This window comes from Silurus aristotelis (assembly GCF_946808225.1).
Source record: "Silurus aristotelis genome assembly, chromosome: 18".
Lineage (NCBI taxonomy): Eukaryota > Metazoa > Chordata > Actinopteri > Siluriformes > Siluridae > Silurus > Silurus aristotelis.
The window spans coordinates 20,096,075-20,111,832 of NC_139591.1; the positions used below are offsets into that span (position 1 = coordinate 20,096,075).

The 15,758-nt window shown below is 40.1% G+C and overlaps 1 protein-coding gene across 1 annotated transcript in view; it reads left to right on the forward strand.

Annotated features, from left to right (window-relative positions):
- Nucleotides 1-15,758, forward strand: part of gfra2b (GDNF family receptor alpha 2b) — a 91,901-nt gene that overhangs the window by 56,583 nt on the left and 19,560 nt on the right. The window contains exon 4 of the mRNA XM_083568795.1: nucleotides 1,989-2,373. Within this exon, the coding sequence (XP_083424921.1) occupies nucleotides 1,989-2,373 (385 nt within the window). The remainder of the gene's footprint in view (nucleotides 1-1,988; nucleotides 2,374-15,758) is intronic.

Genomic DNA, 15,758 nt, shown 5'->3' on the forward strand with positions numbered 1-15,758 from the left:
GAAGAACGTGGAATAACTATAGGATTCTCACACAGTCTTAGAAAGAACATGCAAAACTCAGAAAAAATTGATGTTTAAGATCAGCCGTGGAACAGTAGAGCTGCCACTGTGCCCCCTTACATTTTCAAATATCATTTTTTTACTTTTAATAGCATTAATTTTATTTTTAAAGAACAGATTACAGTAGATGGTAGATGTTGAGCTTTGCCAGAGTGTTTTTTTAGAAGACAAAACTGTTAGATGTTCCTTCAGCTCTGGAAGAACTATTTTCGAAAAAGTCAACCAGACAATAACGGTGGTATCAAAGAGTTTTTATTCAAGTTTTATAAAAATTTTTCTAGACTTTAAGCTGACAAGTCTAATATCGCAGTAGCAACTTACCTGCCAAAGGGTGGGATTGACTCTCCTGCTCATTGATATAAAGAACTGGCTGCCCGTTGTTCTTTTGTGCACGGACTATAAACGGTTCTCAGAAAGTATCGCCAATTGACTGAAATGCAAATTATATCCATTATGCTAATTGGCGAGAGCTTTTGTATTCATAAACGGTCAATTACAGGTAATCTGTTTCTAATTAGGAGGCACAGTGACACAGTGGGTAGCATTACCACTTCACAACTTTATGATCCCTGGTTGGGTCCTGGATTGAGTTACACTCTACTACGGATGGTAAGATTTACAGATTCGCATCAGTGTATCGGCAAAAAGTTAACGATGTGATATCAATCAAGAAAAAAAAATATTTATACATAATTATTAGTAGTTTATTATTCAGAAGGTGACCAAGAATTTGTGACTGTAGATCGATTTCTCCTCACTGTATCTTGCGTTCTCAGCATCGCTCACAACACTACGGAGGCCGAGGCGCGTCCTGAGAGTCACATAGAATACAGATTACATGGCAGAGGTAGAGCTGTAACTTTCCACGAGACAGAACAGGAAAAGAACGTTTGGTTTTATTTAATTTTTTTTTGCACTACAAAGGCTTGTTTGTGAAAGGGGCCACGTGTTAAAAGTCAGAATGATGCTTGAGTAAATTGATAATTTGCTGTCTGTCTGAACCAAAGAGATCAAAGTTAACTATCAGTTCTGTATTGAATTGCAGAGCGTCATTTTTTTTTCTTGCATCGTATTGCATTGAATCGGATCGTGTTGAAACAAATCGATCACATCGCACTGCATCGCAATAGAGGGTAAACCGCATCAGATGGGAAGCTGCTTCATATGTATCTTTACTGTATCGTATCATTGGGATTTACGCAAGCATCGAGATTTACGTTATGGAGATGCTGTTAGCATGATGTTTTGCATTGTTGCTATGTTTCTGGGGGATTCCCTGAAGGTTCTCTAGTTTTCCACTCTGACTTCACATTATTGAAGATTTACGAATGAATGAATGAATGAATGAATGTATGAATGTTTCTGATTTGAAATCCTACACACATTTTAACCAATAACTCATTTCACTACACCAGTAAGAAGCTTTTGATCTTGTTAGCAAGGTGACCATTTGGGTTTATTGATGGTGCTGTGGGTAGTTTATATTTCTCACATCTAGAAGGTCCAATGTTTGGTGCCAACTGTTTTACTGTATAAAAAGGATTTCTTCCTGGATGTCTAGTTGCCCATCACAAATTCTGTACAGTGATTGGCATCCCATCATGCACCAGTCCTCCCAGGGTAAGCTTGGAATGTATCTAGTACAAAGCTGTAGTTAAAGATGAATTATTGAACAGATATGTGGTGAACCACGTGAATGAGAATGTTTTTGCAGGCATCGATGCTTCATAGGTTATTAAATACCTCCACAGCTGTAGTAAGCAGTGCATGTGCTTATGTGAGAAATAATGAATATATATATTACATTTACAGCGTTATTGAGTTTTGGTGAATTGCGAGATAGTTCCACAGATTATACAACAAAACAAATAAATCATTCTAATAGTTTCTCCCTCCCTTTCTCTTCCTCTTCCTGTCTGTCTCTGCAGCCATCGGCTCAGCCTCCTCAAAGGGCACCGTGTGTCCCGAGTCTGTGAATTCCTGTAATCCGTGTCTGGATGCTGCGAAGGCATGTAACCTGAATGCTGTGTGTAAGCGTCAGCGTTCGGCCTACATCACTGCGTGCAGCCGCTCGATGCCCATCGCACTCTCCCCCGAACCGTGCAGCCGTAAACGCTGCCACCGGGCACTGCGCCAGTTCTTCGAACGTGTGCAGAATGATCTCAGCTACCCACTGCTCTTCTGCTCGTGCAGGGACAAAGCATGTGCTGAGCGGCGGCGCCAGACCATCGTACCCGCCTGCTCTTTTGAGGAAAAGTCCAAACCGAACTGTCTCGAGCTCCGGAGGATCTGTCGATCGGATGCACTCTGCAGGTATGGACCAGGAACAGACCAAAGGATCATGATATACAAAGTAGAGGTCGACCGATTAGGAGTTTTTTTTGGCAGATGCTGATGGTGATATTTAGAAATCAAGGCAGCAATGGCTAATATATGATAGCGGGGGGTTTTTTTGGCGCTACATTTTCTTTTTTTTACCCTTTCATTTCATAAAATCAATAGTTAAATAATAAGACGTGATACAGAAAATCGCTTCAATTAAACATTTATTTGAACAACACAAGCATTTCCAATTAGTACACGTGTTACCAGGCTTTAATACACGAGCCTACAGGACAGCTGGTTGAAGGCTTGCTAACAATGAACTTTCTTTCAGCTTCTCCCATTAGGGGTCACCACAGCGGATCATCTGTATTCATGATCTGCATATTTGATTTGGCACATGTTTTTTACACTGGATGCCCTTCCTAATGCAAACCTCCCCATTTATTCGGGCTTGGGACTGGCACTAAGAGTGGCTGGAGTTGGTTCCCTGACCGGGGATCGAACACAGGCCGCAGCAGTGAAAGCGCCGCATCCTAACCACTAGACCACCAGGGAACCTTGAAGGCTTGCTAACAATACAGTTCCAAAAAGTTGCTTGTGTTCTCTCTCCAAATGTTATTGTCATTCTTTCTCCGAAAGTAGTATCATATTAAGATTAAGATTAAGAAACTAGGATAAGAATTAAAAACCTGGGACACACCAAGCTGACGGCCAGGCGTCAGGAAATGCTAGGTGCTTTTTGAGTGTCGGTCGGCTTTAGTTTTTTCGGTGTGTTCCACACTGTCGGCTTTAATTTGAAGGCGTCAGCTGTTTTCCATCGGATTCTGCATGTGGAATCCGCAGCGGAGTTCGTCGATGGGAAAGAGAACTCCGATTCCTTATTCATCTTAGGAAATTAGTACATCAGAAAACGCACATATGCTTGTCATTGGTCACACTCGTCTTTGCAACTTAGCAAACATGATTGAAAAAAGCTACACAAATCCATAAGTAATGATCGCGGCAGGTGTAAACGGTTCCTGCTTGATATATTTACAGTTCTTGCTCTTCCGGTTTTCTTGTTTGGATGCCGAATACAGGCTACTGCCACCTGCTGGTAGGTGAGAGTTATGTTCTCTCAAACAAGTGCAGATCGTACATATGCAGTTTGGCGTGTCAGATGTGCCATGATAATTTTCTGGCTAATTTGCAGTACACTCGCCCGATGCCGAAAACGATGCCGAAAACATACCAGGGTGTAACCTAGACCTCTACAAAACTTAGTACTTCATCAAACAACTTCGACGCAATAAGCATTATAAGCCAGTGCACCAACAAAGTGGAGTGTGTCATACATTTAATCTTTTAAGCAATACATCAACAATGTGGTTTACCGTCCTGCGTATAGTTCCCACAGAGTTCCTCTTGGCAGAAATCAATGATTGATATTGCACAAACTCGTTTAATCCTCACAGGCGATTAGCAACACTCCGAATAGCTGTTAAATTGAGTGGAGAATGTTAATTAGCCGGATCCGGTGAGCTAATAGGAAAATCAATCGGCTTTGTGCCAACCAAACGATTCCTTTCAGGGTCAGCAGTGATTCTTCAACATCGAACCACTAGCTGCTTTCAAATACCAAAGATCATTTTTGTGCGGAAATAATAAAAAAAAAGTGCAGAACGCACATACGCAGTTTGGTGTGTCCGATGCGCCATGACAATTTTCGTGCTAATGACATAAATACGGAGATAAATAGATGTTTCTTACATTTTATTAAGCATACACCGTTCAGGCATAACATTATGAACATTATGATCCGTCGAACATTAACAGCATTAACTCGTCTGTTGGATCGAACCACACGGACCAGCCTTCGCCCCCCCACATGAGTCTTGGCCGCCCATGTCGTAGGTTCACCACTGTTCCTTCCTTGGAGCACTTTTGAAAGATATTGACCACTGCAGACCAGGAACACAGGTCCAGTTTTGGAGATGCTCAGACCCAGTCGTCTAGACATCACAATTTGGCCCTCATTAAAATCCTTACGCTTTGCCATTTATCCTGCGTCTAACACATCAACTTGAAGGACAAAACTGTTCACTTGTAACCTAATATATCCCACCCTCTAACAGGGCTCATAATGTTATAATGTCATAATGTTACGGCTGATCGGTGGGTATGTGAATACGCTGATTTTAGTGAAGATGAATTTGACGACAAGGAAACATTAAAATGAGATATTAAAAAAATTGCCATGAGGAGTAAACACCAACTGCTTCTCATAGAGACATGACGAATGCATGCAACTGAAGAATGCATAGTCTTCTCTTGGTTTCTCTCTTTTTTGTCTGTTTATTTTCACCCATTAAATCAAGTTTCGCAAGGGTCCCTGGTGGTCTAGTGGTTAGGATGCGGCGCTCTCACCGCTGCGGCCCGGGTTCGATCCCCAGTCAGGGAACCAACCCCAGCCACTCTTAGTGCCGATCCCAAGCCCGGATAAATGTGGAGGGTTGTGTTAGGAAAGGCATCCAGCGTAAAAACGTGCGGCTGATCTGCTGTGGCGACCCCTAATGGGAGACGCTGAAAGAAATCATCAAGTTTTGCAATTGAAGTCAAGTTACAAAGCTTTTATTGTCATTTCAACTATATATAGCTGACGCAGTACACAAAATCAGACAACGTTCCTCCAGAACCCTGGTGCTACAAAAAACAACAAAACAAAACACAGGGCTAAGGACTGGTAAGTGTCCTCACCTGCAACCTGGTGCAAACAGTACAAAACAGACAGTGCAAAAGACAACAAAAACCAGGAGGACAAATATCCAAAACACAAAAATAGCGCCACCAGTAAAACTCCTGTGTATTACAGGAGTTCACTTGTTTTAGCAAACAAAATGCTATAGGGTTTGAGCAATACCGCATGTCAACAGTTTGTAATAATGAAGTGATTATAATATGGGTTGTACTGAAGACATGGATGTGTGAAATGAGTATGAGTGTGTGTTTGAGTCCGGGTTGTACAGATCAGTAACACAGCTGAGTGTGTGTGTGTGTGTGTGTGTGTGTGTGTGTGTGTGTGTGTGTGTGTGTGTGTGTGTGTGTGTGTGTGTGTGTGTGAGCTGAGCTTCAGTTCAGTTCAGTGTGTTGAGAAGCCTGATGGCTTGAGGGAAAAAATTAATTAATGCTGTCAAATGACCAGGTGGGATAATCCTGAACTAGATTTGCAGTATTCCATTTTAATACACTCCACCCAATATCAGGTGGTTAAATTCCTTTCTAACATCATGTAACACACACCTGAATATTGAAAGTAATTGATTTTCATGGGGGCTATTTCTATTGTCCACTTTATTCCAGTTTAGAATTAGCTTACAATTAGCAAAAAAAATGTGCATGTACAGTGTAACTTTATTGCTGCATCTTTAATAATACTCATAGAGAGGGGGGGGGGGGTAATGGGGGATGGAGAGACGAGACGGTTTGTTCTCATAGTGTGGGATTTATAGGCGAAGGTCACTGTGAAGTTAAACCCCAGGTCTCAGTCTGCAGAATCACCTTTAAACTAGAGGACGTCCAACATCTCTCTCTCTCTCTCTCTCTCTCTCTCTCTCTCTCTCTCTCTCTCTCTCTCTCTCTCTCTCTCTCTCTCACAGACACACACAAACACACAGAGCTGCAGCCGAACACACTGTGGGTTCAGTGTGGATTTTTTTAAATAGTTCAGTTGATGGAAATCATTGCAAAGGGCAAATCTACAAGTTGGAGAAATAAAAACAAGCACCGAATTTCTAGTAAAGAAGACAGTAATGCTAATACACAGGCAGAAAAAAAACGATTACGCATCACGAGGAGGAAACAACAAGGAAGGGAGGACGCAATTTCTAGAACTAGAAAACATGGAAATTTAAATACTATATAAGAAAATTTCACAATGGATTTGAATAGTAAAGTGAATTCTATAACGGCTCTGTTGCAGTGAGAAAGAAATTTGACTCTAAATTAGTTTAAGTGCATAAACCGAAGCTAACGTTTTGTGCGTTTTGAGTTGCAGCATTGATGTTATCTTATCAGAATAAAGGGGAAAATGCACTCAGGGTGTGATGTTTGATCAGTGTAGATAGAATATATTTGTATGTTGGAGCATTACAGTTTGCTTGGATACCTCCTTATCTAACACCGGTGCTTGATATTCTTTTTTGATGAACGATCACATATCTGGTGGTCTAGTGATTAGGATGTGGCGCTCTCACTGCTGCGGCCCGGGTTCGAGCCCCGGTCAGGGAACCAACCCCAGCCACTCTTAGTGCCGATCCCAAGCACGGATAAATGGGGAGGGTTGCGTTAGGAAGGGCATCCAGCGTAAAAACATGTGCCAAATCAAACATGCGGATGATCTGCTGTGGCGACCCCTGATGGGAGAAGCCGAAAGATCACATATCTCCACATTCAGACTCCAACATATAGCGGAAAGCCTTCCAAGAAAAGTGAAGCCTATTACTGCAAAGAGGGACTATATCTGAAAAGGGGTGGTCGGAGGGTGTGCACATACTTTTGGTGATATCGTGATATAATAGGTAATAGGTTAGATATGCTACATATCTTGCTTCTAACACTAATTTTATGTCACAAGAATTTTATGTCCGATGAAAAGAAGGCTACAAGTTGTAGAAATTTAAAGATGCTGGAAGTTGGGAATTAGAAGACGTTAAAACCGAACACATTAGAAGCCAAATGAGCCCCAAAGCATCTATTTTGCTCTGATTTAACTCAACTGATTAACATCTTGTAACAGCAAGTACTTCTCATTGCAAAACCCCTAAAAACCTGGTAATTAGTGTCTCTAAGTAGGAACTTGGAAACCGATATAGAAAACAAGGAACATTAGAAAACAAGACAATCAGCGAACCAGTCAGCAATGAATCTTGGGGTCAGCGAGATTACCAGTTAATTAATAAACCATTAACGAGACATGAACAAAGAGATGGAGAATTCAGTAAGCAAGTTGTTTATTTATGTTCATTCTAGTAATATTCTTTACTCATGCACTGATAACAGGATGGACAGTTCTACTAGGAATTCATTATATGTTTGAACTGAATGATTGAACTGAAATGACTTACAAAGCCAAAATGCCTGCGAGGGCCTGTGTAATGTTCTGACATAAAAATCTAAATCTATAAAAAATGTTTTGAGGCTGTTGTCTAGTGGATGTTTCTGGAGAGAAAAAATCTAGCAAATGGCATAGAAACGGCTTAAAAAAGTAATGAAAACATTGTTCTTTTTTTTTACTAGAAAACATTGAAGCAGCAGGCATTGAATTCCCATTACGCCTTTTTGCCGTCATACATCTGAACACATTTTATCTACACCTTTAACATCGATCGTGAAGCAGTTTTGATCAAGCTGGAACACAGACACATCTTAAGTTTCAGTAAGAAAGCAACAGCCTTAAGGGAGACCGTCGCCAAGCTTTGATTCATTTGAGGTGATGCGATTCTTTTCCCCCTTTTGAATTCAGTACATTTGTGTCGTAACTGTGTGGAGCCAGTGTGCAGAAAGATCTATGAGGCATGACGTTCCTCTGAACTATTAGTCCCCTCAAAAGGACCCCGGGTTAAAACACTGGAGGTCGAAGCCTGCCAGGGAAAAACCTCAGGATTTTTTTCCCCCCCGTCAGATAAGCCCACTGTCATATTATATTTTCATCACATCTGAGGGATTATAGAAGTGTGTGTTGGAGAAACAGCAAAGGTTTTAGAACCTGCAGATTTCTGTTGCTTAATCCTGTTGCTTTGGTGAACCATGTCAGGGAATTAAAAGCAGCACACATATGCGTTTTGATGTTAGATGTTCAACGGGAGCTTAAAAATAATAATACTCGGTATTCTTCTCAGCATTTGGCGTCCATATATTAAAATATCATTTCGAAATAACAGAAAGGAAATATCAAAAAGGAAAATACTGTTATTTATGAGGTGGTATCAAAAAGTTTTCACAAAACAGTATCACCTTCACATACAACACTCCAACATTCCTGCCACTTCTGGAAGGTGTCCTGGAATTCTTCTTTTCGAAGCGTGTCAAGCTTCTGGGTTTCGTGTTGGATCTCCGCATTGGCGTCAAAACGGACACCTTTGAGCTTGATCATTATCTTCGGAAAGAGGGCGAAGTTCCCAGCCAAATCTTGTGAGTAGTGTGGGTGCGGATGGGAGATCATGTGGATCGAGGCACAGTTTGGCCGATGATTTCGACATTTTCGGGGTTTAAGCTTGTTGAAGGTCTTTCTGATCATATTGTCTTCCAGTGATGTTCTTTCGCTCTTAAAGAGCATGTGCCACTCGAAACACCTCGAACGAATAGTTGCAGCATCGCCGTATGTCAAATGTATGTCATCCTAAACGTCTCTGTGGCACGTTTGCTCTTTGTTTAAACTTGCTGTCCATCATGAAATCGTAGACTTGGTAAAGCACGTGGTCAGAACAGCACCAGTTAGCACCAATAGTCTCGAAACGTTTTGATACCACCTCGTATATATTCAATTTTGGTCATATATTGTAAGTGGTAACTCAAAGCTCCATTTGACGTTTAACAGAATAGTAAACCAGACAATCCTGCAATATATACAGAGTAAAAAAATTGTGTAAATGAATGTGCAGATGTTATTATATGTACAGATGTTATATATATATATGCAGTTCTGGTGGACGGTGCTCTGTAGGGAACAGTTGGAAGAGAGCATGGGCTGAATTTCTTAGCCATTTCTTAGATTTTCAGCCCTTTTCTCCACTCTGGATGAGTAAAGATTTTGGAGATTGGGCAGTGGGGCACCAATAATCCTCTCAGCAGTCCTGACCTTCCGCTGTAGCCTCTTGATGTCTGATTTGGTAGCTGAACCAAACCAGACAGTTATAGATGAACGCCGGACAGACTCACTGATGGCCGAGTAGAATTGTTTCAGCAGCTACTGTGGTAGGTTGAATTTCTTCATTTGGCGAAGGAAGTACATCCTCTACTGGCCCTTTTTTTAGCAATGGAGTCAATGTTATTGTCCCACTTCAGGTCCTGAGAGATGGTGGTACCCAGAAACGTGAATGACTCTACTGTTGTTACAGTGCTGTTCATAATGTTGAGTGGGGAGAGTGCTGGGGAATTGCTCCTGAAGTCCACGATCATCTCCACTGTTTTGAGCGTGTTGAGCTCCAGGTTGTGGTGGTTGCACCAGACAGCCAGGGCAGTGTATGCCTTGTTTTATATGCAGTAGAGTCCAAAATCTAATGGAAAGTCTTCCCAAATGAGTGGAGCTTATTTTTACTTCGAAGTGGCACTAAATCGAAAAAGGGTTGTTTTGGTCATATAATGTACATTGTAAGTGGTAAATAAGGTTGATCTCATTAGACCAATGATTAAAGTACTGGATTAAAGTATCACAGTCCCCTGCAAAAGTATAGGAACATATAGACTTAAGTAAACGGAAGTAAATAACATTTTTGATGTGACTGTAGATCCCTTTTTTGTAATAGCTAAACAAATCTGGCAACGAACTGACATCATCAAACTGTTGCATTCTACTTTTGCAAATTGCATGTTCGGTTTTTGTTGAAATTTACATTTAGCGTTTTTATTTATGGCATTTGGCTGCCACTTTTACCCAGATAAACTTACAGTTATCTCATTTGTTCAACTAAGTAGTTATGGGTTAAGAGCCCTACTTAAGGGGTCCATCAGTGGCAGCTTGGTGGTGCTGAAATTTGATTATGAAGTCCTTTGTTGTGTTGCCAGTGTTTTTTGGTCGTTGTCTTGCTAAATAATGATGCAGATCCTCCTAGAAACTGAAATTTACAGTTGCATTTACGGCATTTAGCAGAAATTCTTATCCAGAACGACATACTAAAGTCTACTAAAACTTTTGTAGCACATTTCTGCATTTCTTGAATTCCAATCAAGTCTTTCAATTCCTACTGCTGATAAGTGGCTTAAAACAGGTGGTATGGTTTCTATATTTCTGATCTTGAAGTTTTCAATGAAACACTGCCTGTCATTGTGACCATTGTAAAAGAACTTAGAAGACATCAATCATATGTTCAAATTATTTTGAATACTTGAAAATGAATGGGTTCAAATATAAGGTGCTTTAAACTTTATTTTTTTTTTTTTTAGCAAAATTTATTTATTGCAGATTGACAAGCTGTTTGTTTATAAAAAAAAATTATGAGAATGAAAAGTTGATATTGTACTGGTTTATAGCTGATATTGTAAAAGTAAAAACTTGGATGTTCTACAAAATTTAATGCAACAATAAATAGGCAGGTAGCATGTCATTCATTGATTACGGAAATTATTGCTAAAAAAAATTATATATAATATATATAGGTAATTATTTCGCAATGAATATTTACTTTATATTTACTAAAGGTATAAGTCGATTGTGTATTTAGGAAAACTATTTATGATCCGTCTTCAAAGTGTTCCAGATATCTGGCATTGGCCCCTTTTGTCTACCTGCAGAACGTAACTCCTTTATTGTGTCAGGACATGTCCGCTGATACCATGCCAGGACACAATGGGCACCATCTGCTCCGATACCCACAGCTATAGCACTCAAATTAGGAAAATAAAGTGGGCCGGAACCTTGCTGACAAACGAAAATGATACAATCACATTCAAAAATCTGAGACCAGACAACAAAAGGGATTCTCTACATTTGTCCCATATAAAAAAACCATCCATTATTAAAATCCATCATGAGGCATCGTCCAACACCTGACTAACAACATATTGACTCCTGCATTTTACTCCCTTGTGTTTTATACCGCACGTTATCATCTCTGCTGCTTTCAGTCAATAAAACTAGCTATACTAAAGTTAGAATGCTAAGGGAGAATGGAGCTTTTATAAGGTATCCGAGTTATGTGTGTTCGAAGCACAGTGACCTTGGAGATGAATATAATCGGCTCAGCACTCTCATGTCTCACATAAATATGCGCTGTTCTTGGCTTTCTGTTGAATTATCTTGTGCTTACTCTTTGGATGATTTCCTCTATAGTTACTTAGATTAGGTAGACAGACAAGAAGCTACAAAGTTAGACAGGTAAAAAGGACAAAGCTAGAAAGATAGACCTAATGCTAGCTAGATAGGTTGGTTTGTTTAGATCGGCAGAAAGAAAGATGGACCAACAAGATCAGGTGTGTCTCTGAACTCAGCCTGACCTTCCCTTTAGGCATCCTTAAGAGCTTAGGAATCTACACAGAGCACTTTAGAAGGTGAGGGAAGGAAGGGAGGGCGAAGAAATAGCAAAAACAGCATAACATTGCTTCATTAATTTATCAGTGAAGTGAGCAGGAACAAAGAATAGGATACGGCCGAGAGCAAAACCGCTATTAAAGCCATTTGTTATGTCACTCCTCTGAAGCTTGTTGGTATATTCCTGAAACTAATGAACACAGATCCAGCACATTAGTTACAGGATAAACGCTAAGAGCTAAATCATGCCTAGGGAATGTCGAATAAGCAGAACTGTTAACGTTGGTGAGGAAGAAAGAGGGAACAAGGGTTTCTACTTTATGTCCGTCCGTCCGTTTAAGTGGTGTTTTCACTGACCTTGGTGGTTTGTAGACTACATATAGACAAATGTATAGAAATATACAGATGCTGACAGACAGAAATGTTTAGAATGTATTAATGATGGCTTGACAAAAAAACATCCTCTTTGTTTACTATTAACCGGGTTATCAGTTAATTGATGATGCACATCACCTATTGGGCTTAGGTGTTTCATAATTAAGACATTTAAATATTGCATTACGGACCACATAATGACCTGCTCGATTTCCTTATTACAATTCGTACTCACATTCCAACCTTCCACGCCGAACATGTAATCAATCGCCTCGAGCCGTGGCGCAATATTGTGTAATCATTAATGATCCCCAGGTTGGTAATCAAACGTAATTGGGAAGGTTTTGGCTTACTTTGTTTGTTTGTGCATGTTAATATGCTCGCCATGCTCATCCTCGGGTTATTAAAACAGCAATCAAAGACAAGATCTGCAGCGTGTGTAATATAGTGAGGGCTGGGTGATCTGCAGTGCTGCTGCAATAATGCCCAAAAGTGTAATAGCCACAGTTTACACTGTTTTCAGTACTTAAATACAATACTGTTTTCAGTACTTAAATACTTAAATACATAATTTAGAGCTGTTTCGAGACAATACAGTGCAATTCATATTCAATATTGTGCAAAAAAAAAAGTTTGTTTTTAGATAAAGACCGCATTCCACTTTTTGTGGGACTGACAGACAGAAACCACACCTTTTTGATTAGAACCACTGGAACCTAAAAGCCACAGTAAGCACATGTTCTTTACTGAGATGAATAGAACACAAGCCGTAGCTCCCTTACTGGGACTGACAGACAGACCACATCTTCTTTATTCGTAAATGAAAAACACAGAAATCACACTTTCCTTACTGGGACTGGCAGACATGAAAGCCACGCATTCTTTATTAGGACTGACAGATAAAAGAATTTACATTTTTCTTTACTGGGACTGAAGATAGCTACACATTTTTTACTGGGACTGACAGACACCAAATTCATGCCTTTGCTACTGAGGCTTACAGACACTGAAACCATGCCTTCCTTACTGAAACTGACAAACAGAGAAACTACACTTCCTTTACTGGGACTGACAGACATAGAAGCTATGCCTTTTATGCTGAGACTGACAAACACCAAAACCACATCTTCTTTACTGGCACTGACAGACACAGCTTATCCATGCCTTCATTACTGGAACTAAGCCATGGCTTCTTTACTCAGACTGACAGACACAGAAGCCACACCTTCATTACTTTTACAGACAGACACAGAAGCTACGCTTTCTTTACTGAGACTGACAAACATAGCAGCCATGCTTTCTTTACTGGGACTGATAGACAGAGAAACCAAACTTGCTTCACTGGTACTGACAGACATCGAAGCCACGCCTCATTTCCTAGTACTGACAGCAACAGATGCCTTCTTTAATTGGACAGCTATACAAACCCTTATATTCATTTAATATTGTTTTTGTTAATGATTTGTTAATTGGCCTAAAACAGGTGAAGCAATGAACTTCTTCTTCTTCTTTCGGCTTCTCCCATTAGTGGTCACCACAGCGGATCATCTGTCTCCATACCCCCCTGTCCTCTACATCTGCCTCTTTCAAAACAACTACCTGCATGTCTTCCCTCACCACATCCATAAACCTCCTTCTTGGCCTTCCTCTTTTCTTCCTTCCTGGTGGCTCCATCCTCAGCATTCTCCTGCTGATATACCCCATGTCCCTCCTCTGCACATATCCAAACCATTGTGTGAAGCAGGGGCGTAGATTACGCGGGGGACGCGGGGGACATGTCCCCCGCACTTTTTATAAAAAGTTAATTCGTCCCCTTACTTTTTTAGTGGAGGAAAAAACAACAGGTAACACTACACATTTCGTCCCCCCCCCCCCACTTTTGAAATGATGGCTATGCCCCTGGGGTAAAGCAATGAACAATTAAACAAAAACCCTGAAAACAAATGAAAATCGAATACAAAAAACCCTGTAGCAAACCATCGTGAACTTAATGCTAACCATCTCTGACATTTATTTTGTCATTGCCTCACAGTTCTACCATATAAGCCAAAACAGTTAACAAACATGCGTAGAAGATACAACAGCATTGTATATTCAGATTTTCAAACCAAATTCATTTGGTGCTCTGGCTAACAAAGCAGCAGCTAGCATAATTAGCTAGCTAGCATTAGGCTTGTTTTGTGTTCATGCCTAAATGTTTTAATAATAGGAAGATTTTTCCATCCTCCTGAATCCTCGCACCTGAAATGAATACAGGATCAGGTAGAACTGTAGCACTAAATGTACTCAACATGCCAACAGTAGCTCACAAATAGCACATAATCTGGGGTAGTGTGAGATGTGCAAGGCTACAGGCTACAAAGAATGAAAAAGAAATGAAGCTATCATTTCAGTGAGCAGGATATTAGGGTTGAGTTCAACGTGATATGAAGATTTTGTTATTAGCGTTTTGGTTATTAGGGGAAAAAAGGCGCTGGTCTGACTTTCAGATGTTTATTTACAGTCACATAGGCAAGCTGGAATAAAAACAGGATTTTCCGTACAGCGTTCTAAGAGCAGCCGTAGATGAGATTTCAGTGTGTGCAGTACTTGAGTATGGTCCAGTCACTTCAGTGAAATTAGCGGTGCATTTCTGCGATCGGTCTGCCACGCTTCAGCTGCATGAAAAGCACAAGGCAATAATCCAAAAAGCCTTCAGAAAAAAAGTGCAGAATTTCAGAAGCTGCAATTTGTACTGTAATAGAGGAATTTTTTAAGGCATGTTGGTGCCAATTTTATGAGAAGGATGAAGTGAAAAGCCAAACACGACATGCATTTTCATCTCAGGATGGCCGAGAAATAAGGATGACCTTTTTCTTTTTCTCACACACACACACACACACACACACACACACACACACACACACACACACACACACACACACACACACACACACACACACACACCAGTGATGGACGAAGTACACAAAGAATGTACTTGAGTAAAAGTGATATAGTAGGTAAAATATGACTCCAATAAAAGTTAAAGTATCCCTTTAAACTTTTACTTGAATAAAAGTACAAAAGTAATTGCCTTCAAATGTACTTAAGTATCCAAATACTATAATTTATTATGGCTATAATGTCTTATTATCATATTTGATACTTTATACTTTGCTTAATTCACTCAGTTTGTTAAAAGCCTCCAATGTTACTCTTAGCACATCAGTCTATTAATAAATGATATAAGTGAATTAAACACTGAATGATATCTAATAAATGATCATGAGCCCAACATTTTCGAAAAACTTGGCCATGGGTTTTGTGGCAAGTTCGAGTCAGGAGTTTCTTTCATCATTTATTACTCTTTAAATGTTCTGCTTGCTGTTGAACTGATGCTGAACTGTTCGTGATGAGTAGATACCACCAGGCAGCAATGTTGGTTCTAAATAGAATGGCGCTCTGGGTGAACCAAAGCCATGACCCAGCGGCAAGGTGCCACTCTGGGCGTCTGCCCATGTCGCCTATGCCTGAATCTGCCATTGCCAAACGGCAGTCAAAACAAAACTGAGGGTGCGCTCAACCATGATTGGGGGCTTATGGTGTGATTGACCAGCTAAGTTTTTATCCACTCATAAAAAAAAAGCAACGACTGATTTAGCAAAATGTAGTTGAGTAAAAAGTAAGATTTTTGACTTTAAAATGTAATGAAGTGAAAGTAAAAGTGTCCCCAAATGAAAATACTTGAGTGAAGTACAGATATATGAACAAGCAACTTATGTACAGTAACAAATTA